We start from the raw sequence: 25073 nt of genomic DNA, 5'->3' as shown, positions 1-25073 counted from the left end.
AAGGCACTCTCCCTAGTTTCTTGGACTATAAAGGTGAGGGGGAAGATATTTACTTTCAGGCTTATAACATTCTCTCAATAACATTCTCTCTATATTGTAAAACTTACAATATAGATAAAGCTAGATAAGCTTCTTATCTGGTCTAGCAATAGCAATAACACTTAGACTTACAGTATATATCACTTCATAATGACTTACTCACAATCTTTGGACAGTTTACAATGTCAGCATATTGCAATCTGGGTCTTCATTTTACAAACCTCGGAAGGATGGAAGGCTGAGAACCTTGAGCTCCATCAGGATCAAACTTCTGGCTGTGGGCAGAGTTAGCCTGCAATACTACATTGAAACCACTGCATCATCATGGTTCCTCAAAGGGCTAATATCTATTCACCCAAACTAAATAATGAAGTTGCAGACAATAAAATTGCTTTCTTAACTGGCAGTTCGCAGAAAAAAATGTTAGGTTGGACAGTAGCTATTCCAGAAGGTGCTACAGCTCCATCAAAGAGAGAAACCGCATCCTCCCCCCCATAAGTTGCCCTACTACAAGAGAAGGAACACTGCTGCTAAAAGCTGCAATATTCAAACTATTAAATAGTGTGAACATGTCATTTGTTTTGTGTAATCTGAAAGTAACATCATTTGTCTTTATAAATTAATCTGATTAAGAATATGGACTACTGAGAGCAGAATATTCGCTAAAAGGAAAATGATCTAATAGTTAAGGCACCTGGGTAGAAACCAGGAGACTGTGAATTCTAGTCCTGCCTTGGGCATGAAAGCCAACTGGGTGACTTTGGGCCATTCACCAGGAGACTGTGAGTTCTAGTGATGCCTCGAGCATGAAAACCAGCTCAATGACTTTAGGGCAGTCACTGTCTCTCAGCCTACCCCACCTCACAGGGTTGTTGTTGTTGTGGAGAAAGGGAGAAGAGGAAGGAATAATATGTATGTTCCTTGCCTTGGGTTATTATTATAATAAAAATAATAGAGGTGGGGTATAAATTAATAAATAGCTAAACAGGAAAGGCAGGCATCAGGAAACCTGCCCACAAAGAACCAACCAGAGCAGCTTACCTTCTCTGCATGAATGAGAAAACAAGAAGCAGGAGAATTTCCAATAAGGCCCTGTGATAGCCATAGTCTAGACCACGGTTCTCCCAACTTGGCAACTTTAAGACTTGTCTACTTTAACTCCCAGAAATCCTGACTGAAGAATTCTGGGAGTTGAAGTCCACAAGTCTTAAAGTTGCCAAGTTTGGAGATCCCTGGTCTAGACCAGTGTAGCGCATGTTGGAGGGGGAATACTGGGAGTTGACATCCACCCATCTTAAAGTTCTCAAAGTTGAGAAACACCAGTTTGGACTGTTATCCACCCTGGCTGTTTTGCCAAGTCATTGCAATCTAGAATTTTTAAAGTCATTTCTACATTTGGGAGCAGCAAAGGAAAGAAATGACTTAATGCAGTCATTATGCAGAATTTCCCTTTTATCTATCTATGGATCTCAATGAAGAGGGGAAGAAGCTGCATGTAGGAAGCTAGTAAGAAGCCCCAAACTCTGCGGGCTTCTAGCTTTTCAGCAGGAAAACTAGATTTGCAAACTTTGTGTCGCGTGATAGCCAAGCTGGAAATAAATTGGCTTAGCTAGTGAACAGAGCTGAGGTTGTAGGATCAGAGAGTGTGCTGTTCATCCTGGAGCCATGCCAACATTTTCTGTGATGAAGCCATATAACTTTCAGAGTTCCTAGCTAATTCTGAGAGCAATAAAACAATAGATTTGAATGCCTACAGTTGGGAAAAAGTGATACAAGCAAAAGGATTCCTTGTGAAGATTTCATTCTTGAGAATGTCAAAGCTAAATGATCCTGAGGCTATTAATTTTTAAAACAAACAGGTTCATTATTTCAAAAATGTAGTGCTTCATCTGTGCAGCGAATGTGATTATACGTGTGACAGCTAGAATATATTTACTAGGTTATTGCTGTAAGGCTTATGAAGGACTGTAAATATGGCAACTATTAAAAAAACAAAGCAGTAAAATTCTAGTTATTTGTTTCTAAATCTTTTTTCTTCCTAGGTGACTCTCTGAATTGAAATTTAGATGCTATCACAGTTGAGTTGTACTTGTTATTATTTAAAAACAGACTTAGTCAAAATCTGACATGAACCTACCAAATAAAATGTTTCAAGGTGTGAATTAATTTCCAGTCTTGGATGTTATAGAGAAACTTCAACAGAAGGCTGTGTTCCGGGATGATCTGTAGGTCAGACACCCTTTTCCAGAGTTTGTTTCTCAACAAAAATGCCAACATTCAGCCCTTCAATCAATAAAAGTTGGGAATACAGTTTCCTGTATCCACAACACTTTCCTCAAATGGAAAAAAAAAATGGTGCCAGCCATAATTGAGAGATGCTCTAAATCAGGGGTGTCCAACCTTGGCAACTTTAAGACTTGTGGACTTCAACTCCCAGAGTTCCTCAGCCAGCAAAGCTGGCTGAGGAACTCTGGGAGTTGAAGTCCACAAGTCTTAAAGTTGCCAAGGTTGGACACCCCTGCTCTAAATTGTTTTGAATCATCAGCCTTTCCTCTGTAGCTCTCAATCTACTTAGCCTGGTGATGGTGAATCTATGACAGGCCTGCCACATGTGACACACATCATGTCATTTTTGATGACATGCCTATAAGCTGTTGGAAGAATTATCCTTCCGGGTTCAGTTCCAAGTGGGGAAAAAGACACTGGAAACATGGAGGCTGTTTGGAAGGTTTAATGGTGGACGAGACCACGTGGTTTGGAGCTCCAAAGAAGGAAGGATGATCACATGCTTCAAGGTGAAGGAAGAGATCAAGAAGAAAGAGGAGGGCTGAAAGTGCCTGGTTTTATACCCTCTGTTGGGATTTGAATTTGAGCTTGTATTCTGATTGGTTGTCAGACTCCCATGCAGGGGCAACTCTGTAGGCTGTCCTCAGTCCTAGGCTTGGTTGAGCCTTGCTAGATGATAATGTAATGAAAGGGCTTTTGCCAATTCCTATAGCTCTACCTGGAGATCTTTGTGATGTAAAATATTCTGTTCCAGGCCTTAATGGCCCACCCATTAACAAAGGTGGGGGGGGGGGTGAGTTTCTGCTTCTGAGATTCTACTTCTCTTTTTAGGATAAATAGTCTGCCTTTTTAGTATTTCCAAGGATATTTCATTTTTCTAGGAGAGGGGTGGGTTGTAACTTCCAACAAAGTCACATGAGAATGTGATTATATGTGTGACAGTATATTCTCATGTGGTTCTGGACTCTTCGGAAGTCATGCAAGCAGCCCTGATCTCACACAGTCTCTGGAACCCCCCCAAATTGTCATAAGAACATTCTTGCACAATTTTTGGAGGCAACAAGGCTGCACAAGGTGTGATCCCATGTGCCCTTTGGAACCTCTGGAAGTCATGCAGCCTCTAAAACCTCCTAAAATCACACAAGAATGTTCTTGCACCATTTTTGAAAGCTCCAGAGGCAGCACAAGAATATGGCGTGGTCTCTGGATCCTCTGGAAGTCATGCAAGAGGTTGGCAGGGGTTGCCAACCTTTTGGACCTCAGGGACCACCAAACTCATAATTTTAAATCCTGTGGCCCAGAGACCCTGGGAAAATCCCCAAAAAGTCTGCAGGAAAATCCCCCATCCCGTTTTCCTACCAATCGATTGTTCTTTATTTGGGATCACAAGATATTGTCCCCAGCTCCATTCTCAGGGGGAGGGAGGGAGAAAGAGACTTTTGGCTTCATGAAAGGAAAGCAGCAGAAGCAGCATAAGTCTTTCTTTCTCTCCCCCAAACTCCGCCAGATGTCTTTGCCGGCGCAGCCTCTTGGAGCAGGATGCCTTGCAGTGTCCCAAAGACTCATTTCTGGTGGAGTTTGGGAGAAAGAAAGAAAGAGTTTTGCTGCTTTCCTTGAGTGCAGCCAAAAGCAAAAGAAGGATGAAGTAGAAAGAAGCAGCCCAGTGGCCAGGCCAGGCACGTGGGACAAGTGGGGCAAGTTCCCCCCTCTGCCCTTTTCCCCCTCCCCTCACTACCTCATGTTGTTTGCAATGCAAGCGACGCAAGCCTTGTGTTCCGCACAGCCTTAATTGTTTTGGGGGGTGCTTTGGGTGTGACATTTCTCTGTGGACCACAATTTTCTCAGGACCACCAGTGGTCCCCAGGCCACTGATTGTCAACCACTGTTCTAGAGCCTCCAAAAAGCAGGAGAAAACAGTTTGTGGTTTCTCACACTTTTCAGAGGCTGTAATGTCATGTGAGAGCATTGTGCAAAGTTCTTAGGCCTCATGCAACTTGGAGCTGCTTTGAACAGGCATTTTTAGAGATAAAGACAAATAGCAAAATACTTACAATTATGTAAGAATTTATTTATTATCTATCAGCAGAGTCAAGTTAGACATTCTATGAATTTTTGACATGCCAAACCCAGAAAGGTCGCCATAGCAGGAGCCAAGATGGAAGCACACAAGACACACATAAAAACAGCTTGATTGCTCCATCTTGGTCTCCATCTTAATATTTTCAACTATTCCATGCAGACATCCCTGCCCTTTACTAATTGCAACCCCCAACCAAAAAACCAAAACTTAATTATGTGTTTTAGATCTAGAGATCATCTGACTTCAAAATCATCCCGGTTGGCTTACTTCTACAGAAGAACAATAAAAGAATTAGCATCAAAACAAAGGAAACCCCATGTGCCCGGACATCATAACCTCTCTAACAAAATCATCAACACAAATATTTGTTTATCAGATTTAGAGACTGTCTGCCCTGGGCTTTAGATTGCAGACTGGCCGGAATGGGTCAGAGAGAAGATAGAAAAGAAAAGTAGAACAAGATCTGACCACAACTCCTCTTTGGCTTTCTCTGTCCATAAACTATATGGTCAGTTTACTCTACTGAGTTGATCCCAGGTGGGGATGATGGGTGTTTAGGCAAATATTTGGGGATCCTAAGTTGGAAAAATCAGCTTTAAAGTGATTTATACCTTTTGGCAGGCATCCATTTCCCTCTGGGGATTATGTATGTACGTATTTGCTTTGTGGCAATTTGTCACATGAAAGAAAGCAGGTTCTTGCTTGAATGTTTTATGTCACTGGATAATAAGCATCCTGCTTTATTGATCTTCCCAAAGAAATTCAGTTAATGCTGGAATGCAACACACCCTTTCTTGGAAGTAAATCTCAGCAAATCGAAGAGGCACTACTTGTGAGTTAATTTCATTATGTTTCGAGAGAGAGAAATCTTTTTTCAGTCAACTCTGCTAAGAAACTAGCTAATGAAATGACTGTAACTCCCCCCCTTTCTCTGTAGAAATATAGAATAGTTTTTCAAAATTAATTTAAGAACAAAACCTAACCAAAAAGAAAGCAGCATTCATTCATGATTAAATAATATCTTTGTCTCAACTTTCAGGATTCAAAGTAGAATTCAATTTGTTGAGCTTCATTAGACAGAAATCAAATAGTTATAGTCCCTTCCAGCATTAGAAACCTAGCCATGGAAGTGAGTTATATAGGTAAACCTTAGTGGAAATTAGAAAACTGATCTATGATTCTTAAGTTCCCAAGATGGAAATTCTTTTCCATCCAGGACTATGTAATCAGCATCTGGGCTACAAAGCTCTCCATTCATTGTTGGATGTCTATGGAGATTCTCACTCAACCAGGTCATAGTTGTCTCAAATGTGCCTTTTTTTTCCCAAAAGACAACTGGACTGTTAGAGGAGGAGAAGGAGAAGGAGGACCATTGTAGAACTATCTCCTGTCTACAAGGCAGTCATTTCAGCAGTTCCAAAAAGATTTCCCTATCTTTTCTTTTATGTATACTGAGAGCATTTGCACCAAGACAAATTCCTTGTGTGTCCAATCACACTTGGCCAATAAAGAATTCTATTCTATTCTATTCTATTCTATTCTATTCTTTTGCACTCTGATCCAGGTAACCTTGAGGCACAGACGGGTAGGATTCTACCGATTCTGACCAGTTCTATAGAACCCCTTGTTAACTTTCTAAGCAATTCTGATAGAAGAAATCTCCTTTTGTTTTTATCCACCTTATTACATTCTTGGCAGTATGACTAGACTTACTGTCTTCGAAGGAGATTTTCTTTTTTACTTTCTTAAAGGGGAAGGGTTATTTTAAGCCTTTTACGCTGCTGTTGGGAGGAGATACTCCCCTGGATATACTTCCAGCCATGTGCAACAGTCAGCACTTTGAAAAAATAATTGAATAACCGGAAAGGAGCTTTTAATGACACTAAACAAACTGTTGTAAGTCAAGGACTACCTGTATTGTAGAACTGTGTTAAAACTATTTATTGATATGTACTGTACATGGGTCTGAAATCAATATTTAAGACTTGTATTAATTTGAGGATTCTTTGTGTTGCTTATTTAAGATTCAGATTCCATACCTTTAGAAAAACAACTAATATCAACATAGAAAGAGAGAATGAAAAAGAGCTTTTATTTTGTCTGTCTTATTAGTAGATTCCTTGAATTATTTATGTTGAACGTGCCCAGCACTGCAAACAATCAATGCAAGTCATTTCAGCAAGTTTTTATCCAAATAAATATTCAGTGAGGATTTTTTAGCTAATAGCCTGCATAACAACAGACATAGTTGCATAACTTTTGGCTTCATTTTCATAACTCTACAGAAAGAGAATTATACATTTCTACCTCATTCTTGTGAATGCTGGGCTGTCCTCAAATGGAAAAAAAAAACCCTTATGCCTACCATTCGAAATACTGACTAATTCAAAATAACTTGTTTTTAAATGGATCTATTCATTCAATATAAGGGACGCGGTGGCTCAGTGGCTAAAATGTTGGACTTGTTGATCGAAAGGTCAGCAGGTCAGCGGTTTGAATCCCTAGTGCCGCGTAATGGGGTGAGCTCCCATTACTTGTCCCAGCTTCTGCCAACCTAGCGGTTCGAAAGCACGTAAAAATGCAAGTAGAAAATGCTTTAGTGGAAAGATAACAGTGTTCCGTGTACCTTTGGTGTTTAGTCCTGCCAGCCACATGACCATGGAGATGTCTTTGGACAGCTCTCAGCTTTGAAACGGAGATGAGCACTGCCCCCTAGAGTCAGGAACAACTAGCACATATGTGTGAGGGGAACCTTTCCTTTACCTTTTATTCATCCAATTTTTACTATTTTGCTTAACATCCTAACCTTTGGGAAAGGGTTAACAAAAGCACCAAAAATGGCTCCTTTTCTGGCTATTGTAAATTTCACTTCAGAACTTTGCTCTTCCCAGAGACTTGAAAATTACTGGAACAGTTTATAGCAAACCTTTGCAACCTTAAGGACCAGAACGGGTGATGTGCCAAGGCTTTGAAACCCACTTTTAATTTAATTTGTTTCATTTATTAAAATCTATGTATACATCCACCCATTTCAAATCCAGCAAATTTAATCCTAGCAAATTTGTTTCACCCAGAAGCAGATTACCAACTTGAATATCCAGACCTTACTGTTTCCTCATTGACGATCATGGAAGAATGAACAAACAATTGTAACTTTTTGGATGGCATTTATAGCCTCTTTTGATGGAGCCTGACTAATGCAGACCAAGAAAAATTAGAAATCTTCTGTTGGTATGAGTCTGTGACTCTGCATGCAAATAATTTTTATGTTAGAAAATACATATTAGAAAAAGAATCTGCCTATAACAGGTCAAACTGGCAAATTCAAACGAAGGAAATCAGAAGTTTGTGCACAGGACCAACATTTCCAATTTGAAGGTATTTAAAAAAAGTTTTGCTTCCCCCGATGTTTAATGGGCAATTTATATGAAAATGACATTTATCTTTGGGGTGTCATGACAAAATTTTGCAAAATGTCAGAGAGATATACAGATTGTGTGCAAAACCTTTGATTTTTTTTTAGAGGGAGGAATAAACGAACTCCACTTTTGTGCTCCTATATGCATTCAGGTCTAGAGATAAATGTTTTGATTACATTGAATAAATACATAGTGCACCTATGCATACAGGTAATCCTTGACATGCAACCACAATTGCGAACAGAATTTCCATTGCTAAGCAAGGTGGTTATTTAAGTGAGGTGCTTGATTTTATGATTTTTTTTGGCACTTTTGTTATGTGAATCACTGCAGTTCTTAAACAAATCATCTGATCTTAACTAAATCTGTTTTTTCCCATTAGCTTTGTTTGTCCCAGGGGTGGGATTCTGACCCGTCCTATAGAACCTCTTGTTAAATTTCTAAGCAGGAGAAATCTCCTTTTGTTTTTTTTCTCCACCCTTATTACATTCTTGGCAGTATGCCGAGACTTACTGTCTCCGAAGGAGGTTTTTTTTTGTTTCTTGATACTTTCTTAAAGGGGAAAGGTTGTTTTAAGCTTTTTACACTGCTGTTGGGAGGAAATATTCCCCTGGGGATGCAATGATCAGCACTAGTTTGAAGAAATAATTGAACAACGAAGCAGAGCTGGGGAAAGAAGCTTTTTAATGACAAGGAACCAAGATGAGTGACATTCAGCAAGGCTTCTTGGCTAGCTAGAAAGACTGACATTCAAATGTGAGTTTACATACCCTTTCTGAGTTTTGGTCTAAAACTGGTTTTGGGTGAAGTTTAATTCTGTGCTTGGTGACGTTTAATCCTGCATTTATTGATGGGATAATTTTCCCTATTCAGCTTTGTTTGGAAGGAAAAAGATTAATCTCTGTTCCTGAAAACAAACTGGGTTGAGAAAGCTAGCTAGTTCCTGTGTCTATTTGTCTGGTAATTGGTTTAACAAGCAACAGCTACTGTTGTGATTTAATTATTTGTATTGTGTTTGAATTTTTTCCTGCCTCATGGTTTTTTTTTCTTTCTGGGGAGGGGAGTCTTCCTTCACTGCTTTAGTGGTATCTGCCACTGTCCTTTTGGGGTGTACTTCCAAGAAGCAGGATGCAAGCTTGGCACTGATTTTTTTACTGCCTTTCCTGGGGGCATGTGACCTTTACTTAAATCTAGATGATTTCCTTAGGATATCTTGTGAGGTGAATGAGACCAGCTGGTATCTTTAAGTGGTATAAATGGATCTAAGGATTGCTTTTCCTGGGTGTGCTCTTTCTGGAGAGCTTAAATGACCTCTGGGTTTCACTTTATGAGCAAGAGTTGACTGATGATAGTTATCACTGCATTTTAACTATTTTAATTCCTCAAGGTGCCTGATTTGGCACCCTGACTGATTTGTAACTCCAGCTTTCAGGTATTTTTAATCTAATGATTGCTATTTAGGGCAGCTTCTTACAAGCAAAGAAGCTTTTTATATTTTTGTACAGGTAATCCTTGACTTAACAGTTCATTTAGTGACCATTCAAAGTTACAATGGCACTATGACTTATGACCGTTTTTCACACTTACGACCATTGCAGCATCCCCACTGTCATGAGAGGAGAAGCGCATCTTGACGTGAGTGATGTCGAGTTGGCCACACCCACCCAGTCACATGACCATCAAGCCACACCAACTAAGCCACACCTACTGGTTGTTAAAAAATTTGAATCCCACACCTGGTTTGTCCCCTCTTCCTATTTTGCTTTCCAAGACAAAAATAAGTCCAGAAGTGAAGGCATGGAAAGAAGCTGTGAGAGGGAAGGAAGGAAATAAGTAAGTAATTGAAAAATCTCCATTTGGAACTGTCTGTATAAAACATATATTATGTATACAGATAGTCCTTGACTTACAGCAGTTCATTTGGTGACTGTTCAAAATTATAACAGCACTGAAAAATGTGATTTATGACCAGGGGTGGAATTATCCCGGTGTAGCAACCGGTTTGCTAATTGCACGCTTTGTGCACAGCGTGCACAGCTATCGCAATTACTTACATTCAATGTTACTTCAGGGAAATAACATAGCTGAGGCATGGCAATCCGCTCTGCCACGTGTATCAGCTGAGCAAATATAGGTGAGTACAGCATAGGGGCAGGCAGGCAGGTCCACATGATTGTCGGATAGAACCGGTTTGGAGCCAGCTGATCATCCCAGCTAGGAGTTAGCCCGAACCGGTCCAAACTGGGAGAACCCACCCCTGCTTTTGACTGTTTTTCACTGAAAAATGTGACTGACGACTGGTTGAGACCTTTGCAGCATCTTTATGATCATGTGACCAATATTTGGATGCTTGGAAACTGGTTCATATTTTTAAAGGTTTTTTTATTTATTTTAACACAAACATTAACATAATCTTTAATAATTAATTAATAATTAATCTCTAATATACAAGAAGTTAATATTGAAACAAGTACTTGGGTGGACCACAATCCAGTATGGATTAAATGGCAAGGACAAAGAAAAAGATCTAGATGGACTTTGAATAATACAATATTGAAAGAAAAAGAATTTACACAAAAGGTGGAAAAAGAATTGGCTTTTTTCTTCAAAGAAAATAACAAGGAGGACACCTCACTACAAAACATATGGGATACTATTAAGGCCTATGCCAGAGGACTGATAATAGACTATATGAGAAAAAGAAATATAATAAAAAGACGAATGCAACAGATGTTAGAGGAATACTACAAGAAACTTGAAGGGGATTTACAAAGATATCCACAAAAAAAAAGGATATCAAAAAGCAAATGGACATAGTTAAACACAAAATGGAGTTGATGGAATAAGAATAGTTAGCTCAAAAAATTAGGAGTGCCAAAATGAAAATGCAAATAAACTGGGTAGATGGTTGGCGTATAAATTGAAAAAAGGGAGAGAAATGAAAAAGATAATGCAATTAATAGATGATCAAGGAAAGATCTGTAATGGAAATGATGAAAAGAAAAAGATAGTACAGAAATATTATGAAAAATTATACAAGCAAGAGAATATTGATGAAGAAAAAGTTAAACAATATTTGCAAAGAACGGAGCTACCCCAAATACCTGAAGATATTAAAATAATGTTAGAAGGGAAAATAACAATGATGGAATTAACTGAGGCATTAAAGAGACAAAATACTGGAAAGGCACCAGGCCCAGATGGGTTACCAGCAGAATTTTACAAGACTCTACAGGAATCTCTAAGTATCCTAATGCTTGAAGTGATGAAAGAAGTCTTGTCAAAAACTAAAACACCCAACTCATAGACAGAGGCTTATATTACTCTCATACCAAAAGAGGACACTGACCTACAACAAATTATAAACTATAAACCTATCTCCCTGCAGAAACTGGTTCATATTTATAGCCGTTGCTATGTCCCAAGATCCTGTAATCATCATTTGCAATCCTCTGACAAGCAAAATCAATAGGGAAGCCAGCTTCACTTAACAACCGGGTTACTAACTTATCAACTGCAGTGATTCACTGAGCAACAGTGGCAAGAAAGGTCGTAAAATGGGGCAAAACTCAACAAATGTCTCACTTAACAAAAGAAATGTTGTGCTCAACTGTGGTCATAAGTCAAGGACTACCCTATAGTTTGTTAAGCTGAGGATACTGTATATATTATATATCACGTTGAAATAGAAAATAACTGTATGTATATTTGGAAACTTCCTTTTTTCACCCTTTGATGCCTTCATGCATCTTGTCCTATCTAACTCCCCTAAGCTTAATTTTAAATAATTGAAAATTGATAGGAGCTTAATTAGGCGCTCAAGTGAGTGAAGATCAGATCTATATTTTCTACACCTAAGGCTACTTCTTAGGTATATCCATAGCAGAAAAAGAAATACACTGGTGTGTATTTAGCCGACGTGAGGCTTTCAGCCATAATTCTTGTATATTCAGATGCTGAACAGAAGAATGGTCCTGTAGAGCTATCTGACCCAGATGTTCTTCTAAAATCTTTTAAAGGTAAAAGTAGAGTTTAAGTCTGATTATTTTCAAAAGAACAAGTGAACCTCTGGAAAGAAGGGTTTTTTTTTCCTGAACTTTCCAATTGCGTTAGATGTGCCTATACATTTTAATCAGCATCAGATGAGCTGCAGAAGGACCATGCTGGAGCCCCTGGAATCCATCCCATTCACTTGCCGGAGAAGTCAGCAGACACAAAATACTTAGACTATTAGAATACAAAGCAGCCACTCGAGTGAACTTTGCAAGCTGTATCACATCTGGATGCATTAGCGCTGCCTGGTTTCTGAAATATGTCCAATGTTATTAAAAGCAGTACGATTTTATGCTTCCAGGGTATGTCAGTGTACTGATAACCACAAGCATCGCAAGCCTCATAATCATTTTTCATTTTGGATGGTAAAGAAAGTACCATTTACATATTATCCAAAGGTTAGTAACAGCACTATGTGCTAGTTTTTCCCTCAGATTTAATCATATCTGGAATCTGCAATATGTAGGATGCCAGCAGCTTGCAGATGAAATGCTGTTGTTTCACACCCTTATTTCTGCTACCTGCCAGAAGTGTGTGTGTGTGTGTGAGAGCTAATTTAATTTAAAAGGTTTATCTGCAGACATATTTCACTGTTTTACATATGATGAATGGAACCATTTGCCTTCTGGCTTCCTTTTGTTGAAGTTTCTGAGTAAAAAAAAAAATCCACTGGGACAACATGAATCAAAGGCTGGGTACAAAAAATCATTCAGTCCATTAGTATAAAAGGATGTGGAGAAGACTTAGCAAATTACCCATTTTGTAAGCAATACACTATTTAAAAAAGAAAACAAAAAACGGTAATTCCAGGACCTCTTCCCCTTCATGCAGGGGTGGGATTCTACCAGTTCGCACCTATTCACTAGAACCAGTTGTTAACATTCTAAGCAGTTCGGAGAACTGGTTGTTAGAAGAAATTACTGGCCTAATCCTGTAAGGAAGGCAGGAAGGAAACATTCTGGTGTTGCTTACAGAAACTGCCTCTCTGTTAACCCTTATTACATTCTTGGCAGGACTAGACTTCCTGTCTCAGGAACGACTCTGGAGTTTTTTTTCTCCTCCTTTGCTGGTACTTTGCTTATGTGGAGTGACCATTTAAAGTTACAATGGCACTGAAAAAAGAGACTTATGACCATTTTTCACACTTACGACTGTTGCAGCATCCTCACAGTCATGAGAGGCCAGGCAAGGAGATGCGTGCCTTGATGTGATATTGAGTTAGCCACACCCAGCCAATAACATGACCACCAAGCCATGTCCATCCAGTCACATGACCACCAAGCCACGCCCACCACCTAAGCCATACCCACAGAACCGGTTGTTAAAAATTTTGAATCCCACCCCTGCCTTCATGGAATGTGTTTAAATTAGAGATTAGACTATGAGTACTGATAATGTGTGAGGGGAACCTTTACCTTTTTACTGATGATATTACCTAGTTTGATAATGAAATGTCTGCAAGGAACTACCAAGCTAAACTGTCTTGCTTAGCAGCAGACCTTTGGCCTCAATTGTGGTTGTAAGTGGAGGACTACCTGTATTTTAGATTGACAAGCTGTCAAATTGTTATTTTTAAATGAGTAATTACCTTTTGCTTTCCTCTTTGCTTCACTTCTTCTTGCCCACTGCTACTCAATTCTCTGGCCTGGAGTATGGCAGAACATCCCCACTCTTCAACTTTTAGGCTAGAAGTTTCTTCTCTCCCTCCCTCCCTCTCCCTCCCTCCCACCTCTCTCTCCTTACTTCTGTGCAGAAATGAACTTCGTTAATACTTCGTCTTTACCAGAGTGTGGCAGACAGAGTCTTGTGTATGGGCATGCATGGAGCTTAGAGAGAATATTGAGCTTGACATTGCAATGAGATAGTAGGAAATCTGTGATGAATTTGCTTGCAGGTTTTTAGAAGGAAAAAAACAGCTGTGGCATATAATTTTTTTTTACATAAAATGTTTTGCCAATGGCATATCCCCCCATCAAAATTAGCAAAAAGGTACCCAAAATTATCCCCTAAATACTGGAAATGCAACAAAGAAATCGGAACATACTACCATATATGGTGGAAATGTGAAAAAGTCCAAATATATTTGCTGAAAATCAGAAACTGGTTAGAAGAGATGTGTAAAATTAAAATAGAGTTCAGACCCAAAATTTTTCTATTGGGAATCAATGTGGGGAAATATAATAAAGAGATAATATACCTAATAGTTCATGTCACCACTGCCGTGAGATTAGCTCTTGCCCAAAGATGGAAAAGAAATGATATGCCAGAAGAGATGGAAATAATTAGAAAAATTGGGTCATGTGCTGAAATGGATAGAGTAACTCAAGAATTAAAAGATAAGACTGAATCTGACTATTACAAAATTTGGGAGAAGTTTTACTACTGGTTTCAAAAAGAAAGGAGTGATTGTATTAACGATGATTAACATTTATGTACGTAGGTAAATTTGTATTTTTTGTTATGTATGCACCATGTTCATTGTTTTTAAATGTTTTTCTGTTTGTAAATAAATTCTGTTAATAAAATTAAATTTTAAAAAAGTGATCACCGATACAAGCAGTGGTGGGATTCAATTTTTTTTTTGCCACTGGTTCTGTGGGCGTAGCTTGGTGGGCATGGCAGGGGAAGGATACTATAAAATCTCCAGTCAGAGGTGGTATTTGCCGGTTCTCCGAACTACTCAAATTTTCCGCTCTGTCAGAATCTGCTGAATACCACCTGTGGATACAAGCCATTTTTCTGAAATGGGTGTAATTTTTTGCATACAGACAAAATAGATCTACAGAGGACGCTATAACCATCACTCTTCACACTGCTCTGACTCATCTAGAATAGCAGGGGGGTTATGTGAGGATGCTTTTGGTGGATTTTGTGGATCTAATTCAATCTGCCTTTGGATTATGGATTTTCTGTCTGGCCACTCACAAAGGGTCAGATTAGGTAATCATACCTCTTCAGACCTTATTCTTAACACTGGTACACTGCAGGATTGCGTGTTGAGTCCCTTACTCTATACTATTTATGTGCATGACTGCATTCCCACTCATGCTAGTAATACTATTGCTAAATTTGCAGATGATACAACAGTGGTGGGACTTATCTCCAGGGGGGATGAGTCTGCCTACTGAGATGAGGTGGACAGGTTGCTTTCATGGTGTGGAGACAACAACTTGGTCCTCAACACCATTAAGACCAAGGAGCTTATAGTGGATTATAGAAGGAATAGATCAAACATCCAGCCCTTGCTTATCAATGGAGACAGTGGAGCAAATGGCCAGTTTTAAGTTTCTGGGTGTTACCCTAAAAAAGGACCTGACCTGGGGTGCCCACATTGCAGCCCTGGTCAAAAGGGCCCAGCAGAGATTATACTACCTGAGACTTTTCAGAAAACAACTGAATAAAAAACTGCTGGTGATCTTCTACCGCTGCACCATAGAGAGCATTTTAACATACTGCATCTCTGTATGGTTTGCCAATTGCACAGTGGCAGATAGGAAAGCACTCCAGTGGGTTAATGTCATTGCCCAGAAGATCATTGGTTGCCCTCTCCCCTCTTTGGAAGAGCTCTATAGCTCCCGCTGCCTTAAGAAAGTTCAAAACATTCTCAAAGATCCATCTCATCCTGGGCACCCTTTTTTTGAACTATTACCATCTGGCAGATGGTACAGAATAATAAAAATAAGGACAAATAGGCTGAAAAACAGCTTCTATCCCAGGGCAGTAGCTCTTTTGAATTCTGCTGTATAATGCAGTGTTGGTGTGGTGTCGGGGGTTTCCGGTTCAATGTGTAAAGGGTGAAGGATGTTTGTTTGTGTTTATTTTCATAGTCAGGGACATGATGTGCACTGAAGATGGTGTTTGATTTCATTGTATGAGGTACAATGACAATAAAATAATCTAAACTAAATTTATTTACTGCAAATAAGTCAAATGATATTGTTGCTATTATTTTTAACAGCTTTCTAAGTTATCCTCCCATCTTTCCTAGGATCAAATTTGGGGTGGCTCTTTAGGCCACTCTAAAAGCAGCGACCACATTTGAAAGATGATGCAAACACTTCATTTTTCTTTCAGCTGAAACTCCTGGGGAGACATCAAATTCTTTTGAATACATCATTCCCCCAACTGAGTCAAGCAGAAATCTTATTAATCTTCAATGAACATTTTGTTATGAGACTGAACTTAAATATGCAATCCAATCTTCAATTTTTTTTCTGAATTAGTAAAAGGATGCATTTTGGAGTCTAGATTTGGTCTCCTAAAACAGTTTATTAGTCTGGATTTCCAAAGAAGCTTAGGTCTTTTGATTCTAGAGCTGCTGGCATATCAATTTCATTCCTCAGCCTCTGAATTTCCATATTTAAATCCAGCAGAGTTTTGGCAAGTTTCCGGTTCTGGAACTTCATCTCAAGCTACAAAGAAACAAAAGACAGTAACTGCTTTCAACGAATGATCACCATCCAGAACAGCTTAATTAGAAGCAGAAATCAGCCTTGCTTCTGTTTCTGGTCAAAATTTAGTCCTGAAATATTTGTAAGCAAACTTATATCAAAGAACATTCAGGCAAGCACAGAATGTATTTTTCACACAGCACAATAAACCAGAATAAATTGTTTCAGATTCCACATGTAACGAGAGTGCTTCGCAATGCTTTATAGCCCTCTCTAAGTTTACAGAATCAGCATATCGCCCCCAACAATCTGGGTCCTCATTTTATCGACCTGGGAAGGATGGAAGGCTGCTGAGTCAACCTTGAGCCAATGAGAATCGAACTGCAGGCAGCCGGCAGGCAGCAGAAATAGCCTGCAGTACTGCATTCTAACCACTGTGCCCTGGATAACATTGCAGAACGCCATCAAATCTGGTGAGGGCTAGTCTGCCTCCTATGGTGCACTTTAGATAGCGTGCAAGCGTGAACAGAATGGATTGGCAATTATTGGCAGCCAAGCAACTACTTTGTATTAATACTGTACTCTCTTGGCTAATGTAACACTGCTGTATGCTAAGTAAATAATAATACTTATGCATCTCAAGTGGTTCTGATCCAGATTTTGAGCACCTTTGATTTCAAAGGTGGCTGAGAACCATTGGTGACCAGCTAACAAAATGATGAAATAATTGATGATTATAGAACTGTCTTTGCTTCATTCATGGAACTCTAGCATACTACCCGGAATATTTTGGAACCAAACCAGTCTCTGAGAACAAAGAATGAAACACAAGAAAAATAAGGCATAATTTGGCATTTTAAAAGAGACATTTGAAAGTGCTTTGATTCAAGCGTGAGTAAAAGATTAAACTTGTTGTTTGGAAACTGGGTGATATTTCAAGTAGAAGTAAAAACATGGTCTGTCAAGGAGCTAGGTAAGATTAAAAAAAACTTGGCAATATCTAGATGTGTTTTAACAATGATGCCAATTAGTTGGTAAACACACCACTGCTTCTCTAGCATTGTCTTGGTTGTATTTTTAAAAAATGGCATCAGAAGAATGTATAGATTTTTCCCAAACCAGAGATCATTCTGAGGAGTTATAATTGCAATTTATATTTTGACTTGATAACACAGCAGGAAGAAATACCATTATCAATCTTGTTTCAGACACCTGAATATGATCATAATAATATAATCTCAAAATGATTTCAGTTTAATACACCAACTTAGAACCCAAACAGGGAACTGTACATCGCTACAAAGTCAAACCTGGGTGAAACTTAATTGTCTTCCCCACATAACTCATGTACTTTTTAATCACAGCAGCTTCTTCTGTGCATCACATCAATATATTTCTTTCATGATTTGACTCCACTTCTCTCTGAACGATTTTTTCCCCAATGGATCAGACAGCTCTAAGAGATCCTGTTTCTAACCACCCAAGATTCTTTGTGTCCCTCTTCACTCGTTATATTTTTCTTGTTTTGTTAGGTTTTTTGGGGGTGGGGTGGGGTGGGGGAAGTGAATTGACAAGCATGGATACTGATAATGATATAAAGGCTTCATATCATCATCATCATCATCATCATCATGGATAAGGCAGCAAGGAGAAGAGCAAGTAACTTCATCCTTTGGCCAAAAATGGTTATTGTTTCATCGCTGGTGTTAATTTTCTTTCCCCATCCTTTAGTTCCAACAGGAGGGACTATATGATTTGTACAATACTTAGAAAAGGTTCAGAAGTTTGTAATAACAAAACAAGTAAAATGGACAACTTAGGGCTACAGTTCACCCCCTTCATATTCTCAAAGGAGGGTGTCTAACTATCTCTCTTGCCCACTTCACTTACCAACTCTATGCGAAGCCAGGCTATGCCCTTCTCCATGTGGCCCCAGTGTAGGTGCTGAGTGGGCACAGCTCTTCTGCCACGGCCCGTATCTTCAACAGGTCTAGACAACACAGGAGTAATTGCTACCCCTGTCATCTGCCCTTGGAAAGCTTGGAGCAGCCTCTGTTTTATGTCCTCCAGCAAAAAGCTGGAGAACATATCTTCATCCTCTTCTGGCTTCATTGAGCAAGGGTGGGATGGAAAGAAGTGGTGAGGCGCAGCCAAGCTTCAAGAGATCTCTGCCAGCCTCTCTCCCACACTCTCCCTTGTGCTTATTGTTTCCTAGCCTTGAGCCGCTCTGGCTCTTATGTACAGAAAGCCCATCCTCCCCTCCCCTCCCCTCCCTGTATATCATTCCAAAGAAAGTGGGAGAGAAGTGGGGGGTAGACTGGGGTAAAGAGCAAAATTTCTCCCTCTGGGAATCAATCTCTCTTCTTTCTTTCTTTCTTTCTCTCTCCCTCCCCACTTCTTTCACTCATGCTGCATTGGAAGGAAAGGCACAATCTAGGCCTTTCATTCCTGCGGTGCAATGATACAATTTATTCTTCTTGGATGGATTAGTCTCATTTCCATCTTGCATTTCAGCCAGCTCATCTGCATACTTTACCATAACTGTAGTCATAACACAGCAAGGTAATTCTCAGATCAAACCTGCTCAAACCCAAGGAAAAATCCATACACCAGTAAATACAAAATTGGTTTGCCCAAATCTAATTTTCAACAGTTTGGTCTTTGAACACCCAGAGAAAATGGAAAATTGTGAGTTCTGAGACCTAGACATTCAAGTTTCCTTATAGTGAAATATTTCCATCGAAGTTCATCTGTAAACCACGTGTTCTTAATTTCCAAATCAATGGCATTCATGATTAAAACTATTGTATATATCTTGACACTTTTGTGGTAGCGATCCTGTCTTTGGCAAGCTAGAAATCACATCAATTTAGAAGCATGCTCGGCATTTAGATACCACAAATGTGGGTGCAGAATACTTTATGCCACAAAGTCAATGGGGCTTTGAAGTCTGGATCTAATTTGACATCCCTTCCCTTAATCCAGATTCATGCACATATATGTATCTGTATCAAGCCAATTTGATTGGGTGATTAAGCATACTTGCTTTTTAAAGAAAGCAAATTGGAGAAAAAAATGTATATTTTTGAACTGTCTCCTATTTGCAAAAACAAGTAAACAAGACTATATGCATGCCCTGTCTCCTCCATGTTTTAAAATAGACCAAATTGTAATACCCCCCAATGTCCTGAAGTTTACAACTTACAAGACCATAAAATAAAACTGTAGGAACTGGTCATACTCTTTGCTCATTTTCAAGGGCACCCACGATAAACTGGAATTAATGTAAAAGCTGATAAGCACACAAGCTCAATTATTATGCAACCAACCAAGGCTGAGAATGAAAGGTCAAGCCTTACAAGACAAGGATGCAAGATTTTTTATTGTGGAAATGACCTGAAGATAATGTACCAGACTATAAATTGGAAGAAAAGAAGGGAACAAATTGTAGCAGCTCTTCAGAAAATCTTTATTAAGGTGGGGTGGCTTCTTTTTTTCTTCTTGCAGCTGGTGGTAGGTTTATCTCGCTTTTGCTGTGTGTGAGAGGGAAAAGGAAGTCAGAAACTTGTGTAAAGTTTCTACTGAATGGCTCTTTTTTTTAAAAAAAAGGCTAGACAAAGTGAAGATTGGATCACACCTATCTTTCCACCCAGAATCTTCCAGCTCTACTGGATTATAATGTCCATCATTTGCCATGATAGGTATTGTAATCCAACAACATTTTAAGGGCACCTGGTTGACCAAGGCTGGATTTGTATTTATTTTGAAATATCTTTTTTATAAATTTTAGTTGTACATTTTTCTTTAACATAAAGATTAACATTAATAAACTGTGTATTGTCTGGGTCAATTTACTTGCACATATCAATAGTAGTAACAATATTTACTTGTATACAATGGTATTCTTCTAACTTCTAATTTCTACCTTCATTGTCTAAACATTTTTAAAACAAATCCCATGTTAAAAATATTCTGTATCTTCTTTATCCTTTATCTTTAAGGTTAATATTTAATGTGAAATATTGAGGTGGCCCTATGTGAAGCTTTTCATATATTCAGTTTTTCTAGGACTCCGAAAAAAACTCTGGGCTTCATTTTTGTTATCTGCTATGGCATGTCAAAAGATATCTGTGTAAAGGGTTCCGCATGATCATTTACAGAAGATTCATTTAGCTCCAGCCTATCAGTTACATATTGCAAGAAAATAAAAAATCTACAGAGTTTATAAACCTTTTGGTTGTGTTAAGAGATAAATTTAAAAATAGTTGGTATAATTTCAAAAGATGGAAGTGTTAAGTGAGAAGTTAGGGAAGAATACTGACTTTTTATGATTTTGCTTTGGCTGTACCTGCTTGCACCAAAACATGGCACAAACATCCCCTGGCAAATATTTCTTTCTGCCCTGAGATTCACATCACTATCCAGACTGATGTTTGAGAGGTGTTTAAATGATCTTTAGTTGTACCAGTATCATAAGAATATGTTCAGCCTTATTCTGACACCATCCAGCATACGTACAAACAGGTTGTCAAGGACCTAGAATTTGATTGCATTCAGAACAAGCATGCTAAGGAGTACAAGATCCCCGGGAGAAAAAGCAGCAGGCATGATTTGCAATCTTCCCTGCTGGCTTCTGCATTGACTTGACATATAGGAAGCCACCAGGGAAGGTTGCAAATGACAATCACATGACCCTGGGATGCTATAACCGTGAACTGGTTGCCAAATGCCCGGATCACGATCACATGACCATGGGGTTATTGTTACAGCCAGAACTTTGAGGACTGATAAGTATCATTTGTTCAGAGCAATGTCAACGGTTACTGAATGAGTGGTTATTAACCAAGGACTACCTGTGTGTGTGAACATACACAAAAATATGTCCACATCCCTGGCTAGAATATCTCTAACAATACCACAAACATTTTTATACATTCCTTCCTAAACACATGGAACAATGGCAAATCACATTAAATATTCCCTTTAAACTCCCCTATGCTCTACTTTGTACATATATTACATTTAGCAAACTTACACTCAAAGAAACATTCTATAACTAAAGCTGAATCATTATTCAAATCTATGTTGCTCCATCATTCCACCAACCATCCTTTATTCATTTTATTAGCATAATTGCAGCATTTCTGTTAGCATTCTACCAGGCAATAGATTTTGTTCCAAGCACTCTTCCATATTCTCATTTCTTATCCCCACATTTTATACATCAAATTTAGAGGTGTTCCAAATGTTACCATGGAATTTGTGATTATTATCATACTGTTTTTGTTTCTTGTTGTAATGTATAAATTTTCATTAAGGTCAGATTTATTTGTTTTGGATCTCATGTCCTTAGACAATGGCTAGCAAAACAAAAATATGAAAATTAATTGTAATCTCGTTAGATGTATTCTCATTAGGATGTTGAGTGCTTATGGATATTAGTTCATTAAAGATTTGCAATGAATCAGAAAATTCATCTGTTGGCATTGAAAATGCTTATGAAATTAAGTTTGGTACTGAAATTAATTGGGAGCTAGGAATGAAGAGAGATTAATAAGCTAAATCTGAGTTTTATTTTCTACAATAGATATCAACAATGTTACACTATGGATATATTTTCATCTTATTAGATAAGCAAAGGACTATGAGACCCAGGATAAATTTCTCCAAAGTTAAACAATATGGGCTGCAGCTGAGAAAACTCTTTAAAATTCTAAATAGCTGCTTTTGATTGTAGAATGGAATTGTATTAAATAAATGTCTCAACTGCAATCCACATTATTTAATTGGTACAGCATAATTGTATAACTGGTTATTCATTTTATATTTCCTAGATTATACACAATACTATTATATATTAATACTATGATCATTTTATAATTTCCATTTTGCTAAGAAATTTTACGATAATAAAGCTGAGTAATAATAAATGGGTAAACTAGGAATCTTACTGGTCTCAAATATCTTTAAATATTTTTGTTGCAATGGATACCAGTTTTATTGTGCTGGATGCATCTAAATAACTATCATAAGATCTTTTGTGTTTTTGAACAGTTAGCCTTGGAAGCAACTACAGAAAGAAACTTACATCATACACAGGGGGTTTAGCAAATTAGTGTCTGCATTTGTGTAACACATTACACCCAATATCAATCAGCCTAAATTAAAACAGGTGAGCCAGTCCAAATACCGGCAACTTCCTCCTAACTAAAATGGTCATTTTTAAAAATGAAAGTACTTTTCTGATTACCTATTTAATTAAGGGCAAATGTAGGCATCTGCATTCTCTCCATTCAACATTAATATCTCCCTCGCCCCCCCTTTGTCAGATGTAGTGCAGTCCCAAGTAATCTCCATTGCAGTAAGTTTATGGAAGTGCTTTTTCCAAAAGGCAACTGGACTTTTTTTATTTTATTTATTTATTTTATTTATTTGATTTGCCAATTGTTTACAAGATAATAAGTATAAGTGTATACATAGTTGTGAATACATGAAATGGGTACATATAAGAAAAATAAAAGAAGAATAAGAGAAACAATAGGACAGGGATGGTAGGCACGTTGGTGCGCTTTATGCACGCCCCTACAGACCTCTTAGGAAAGGGGTGAGGTCAATAGTAGACAGTCTAAGGTTAAAGTTTTTGGGGTTTGGGAAGAAACTACAGAGTCGGGTAGAGTATTCCAGACATTGACCACTCTATTGCTGAAGTCGTATTTCCTGCAATCAAGTTTGGTGCGGTTAACTTTGAGTTTGTATCTATTGTGTGCTCTTGTGTTGTTATGGTTGAAGCTGAAGTATTCATTGACAGGTAGGACATTGCAATGTATGATTTTATATACCATGCTTAAATCAGACCGAAGACGGCGTAATTCAAGGTTTTCTAGTTCTAGAATTTCAAGTCTGGTGGCATAAGGTATTCTACAACGAGTAGAGGAGTGGAGAACTCTTCTTGTGAAATATTTCTGGACTTTCTCAATTGTGCTAATATCAGATATGTAATGTGGGTTCCAGACTGATGAACTGTATTCGAGTATTGGTCTAGCAAATGTTTTGTATGCTCTGGTTAGTAGTGTGATATTACCAGAGAAAAAGCTACGTAAGATTAGGTTAACAACTCTTAATGCCTTTTTGGCTATGTAGTTACACTGGGCTCTAGCCCTTAGATCATTAGAGATGAGTTACTCCAAGATCCTTGACAGAGCTTGGATCATCAACAAGGTCTTGACTATTCAGCCTGTACTTTATTTTCTGATTTTTTTTGCCAATATGTAAGACAGAGCATTTATTTGTTGAGATTTGAAGTTGCCATTTGTTTGACCATTCTGATACATAGTCGAGGTCTTTTTGAAGGGTAGCAGTATTGTCGGTGGTGTTGAATAGCTTTACATAGTCAGCGAAGAGAACGCAGTTGCTCTTGATATGATCCCAGAGGTCATTTATGTAGTGTATGAAGAAAGTGTAAGAGTTGCAGATTACAGGATAGTTTTTTTCTGAAACCAAATTGTTTATTGGAGAGTAGGTTGTTTGTCTCTAAGTGGAGGATGATGGATTGGTTAATAATTGATTCCATGACTTTACAGGTGACGCAGCATAAGGAGATTGGTCTGTAATTTTCAACTAGGCTTGGGTCTCCCTTTTTGAAGATGGGGATGACTGTGGCTTGTGACCATAGGTTAGGCAAGGAGCTGGTCCTGAAAGATTTTTCAAAGATTATGCTTAGAGGTTTGGCTATGGCAGTGGATAGCTTTTTTAAGAAGTAGGCACATATTCCATCCGGTCCAATAGATAGAGATGGTTTTAGATTGCATAGTGCTTTTTCAACATTGTCTTCTGTAAAATCGATATGTATTAGATCATTGTTGTTATCTGTGGTACGGCTAGGAAATACTGGGCATGATCCATTGCTGTTTACAAATACTGAGCCGAAGAATGTGTTAAAGAGGTTGGCTTTAATGGTGTCGTCGTTGCAGTCTTTACCATCAGGTCCTATCAAGGGTGGGATGGACCTTTTCTCTGAAAACATTTCGCTTCTCATCCAAGAAACTTCTTCAGTTCTAGCTTCTTGGATGAAAAGTGAAACTTTTTCAAAGAAAAAACAAACCTAAAAACTGGAAAAAGCACTTCTGTACAACCATGATCTTGATGATTGAGAATCTCCATAAACTTTATTGGAGGTTTCGATGATAATTAGCCTCGATTCAGAAGCAGAAAACCAGAGAATGAGGCAATCTACTGGGAAAGACAACCCAGGCACCTCATATTGGAAATTAATATCATTCATCATAAGCACTTCAAACAATTGCTTACTTTAGCTGCAGATTTCGCAGTTGTTTATTGAATAACAAAAGCTTCAACTTTTAAATCCACAAGCAACATTGCAATCCTGCGCAAATATGTCTGAAAATAATTTCATTCAACTTATTGTATTTGGCTAGGTTGCTTTATTAGCCTCGTACAAACCTGCACGCCCCGTAATGAAATATTTGTTTAATGCAAAATATTTTTCTAATGCAAAAATCCCGTGCTTTTTTCTTGCTTCCAGGGAACACGGAACACAGTAACAATAAAAATATATATGATATATTTGCGAATATCCGCGAATTCTCTACACACAACACCCCCCTCCCCGCGGCAAGCAATTATAAGCATCACAGGACTCAACAACTCCAACTCTCGCCCGCTCGCGTGCCGCTTTATGAGAACGCTAGTTCCGCCCATGACTGACGGCCCTTGCTCCATTCTCAGCCAATCCGACGCCGAAAGCATTTTCTCTTCCTTTTCATTGGCCAGCGTCGATCCTGCGAC

General features: G+C 38.5%; 1 protein-coding gene across 1 annotated transcript; it reads right to left on the bottom strand.

Annotated features, from left to right (window-relative positions):
- Nucleotides 1–15801: 15801 nt before the first annotated feature.
- AARD (alanine and arginine rich domain containing protein) lies at nt 15802–18484 on the bottom strand. Its single transcript, XM_026689394.2, has 2 exons — nt 18159–18484; nt 15802–16289 (listed from the first exon to the last, which is right to left on the bottom strand). Exons 1-2 carry the CDS (start codon nt 18378–18380, stop codon nt 16149–16151), a joined length of 363 nt encoding a protein of 120 aa, XP_026545179.1. The 5' UTR covers nt 18381–18484; the 3' UTR covers nt 15802–16148.
- Nucleotides 18485–25073: the final 6589 nt, after the last annotated feature.

The sequence above is a fragment of the Notechis scutatus genome, chromosome 3, assembly GCF_049901735.1.
Source record: "Notechis scutatus isolate UNSWTSFEM ecotype Mainland chromosome 3, rNotScu1.2, whole genome shotgun sequence".
Classification (NCBI taxonomy): Eukaryota; Metazoa; Chordata; class Lepidosauria; order Squamata; family Elapidae; genus Notechis; species Notechis scutatus.
Note: the sequence above shows the minus strand (reverse complement) of the source record. Positions and strands in the feature narration are given on the sequence as shown.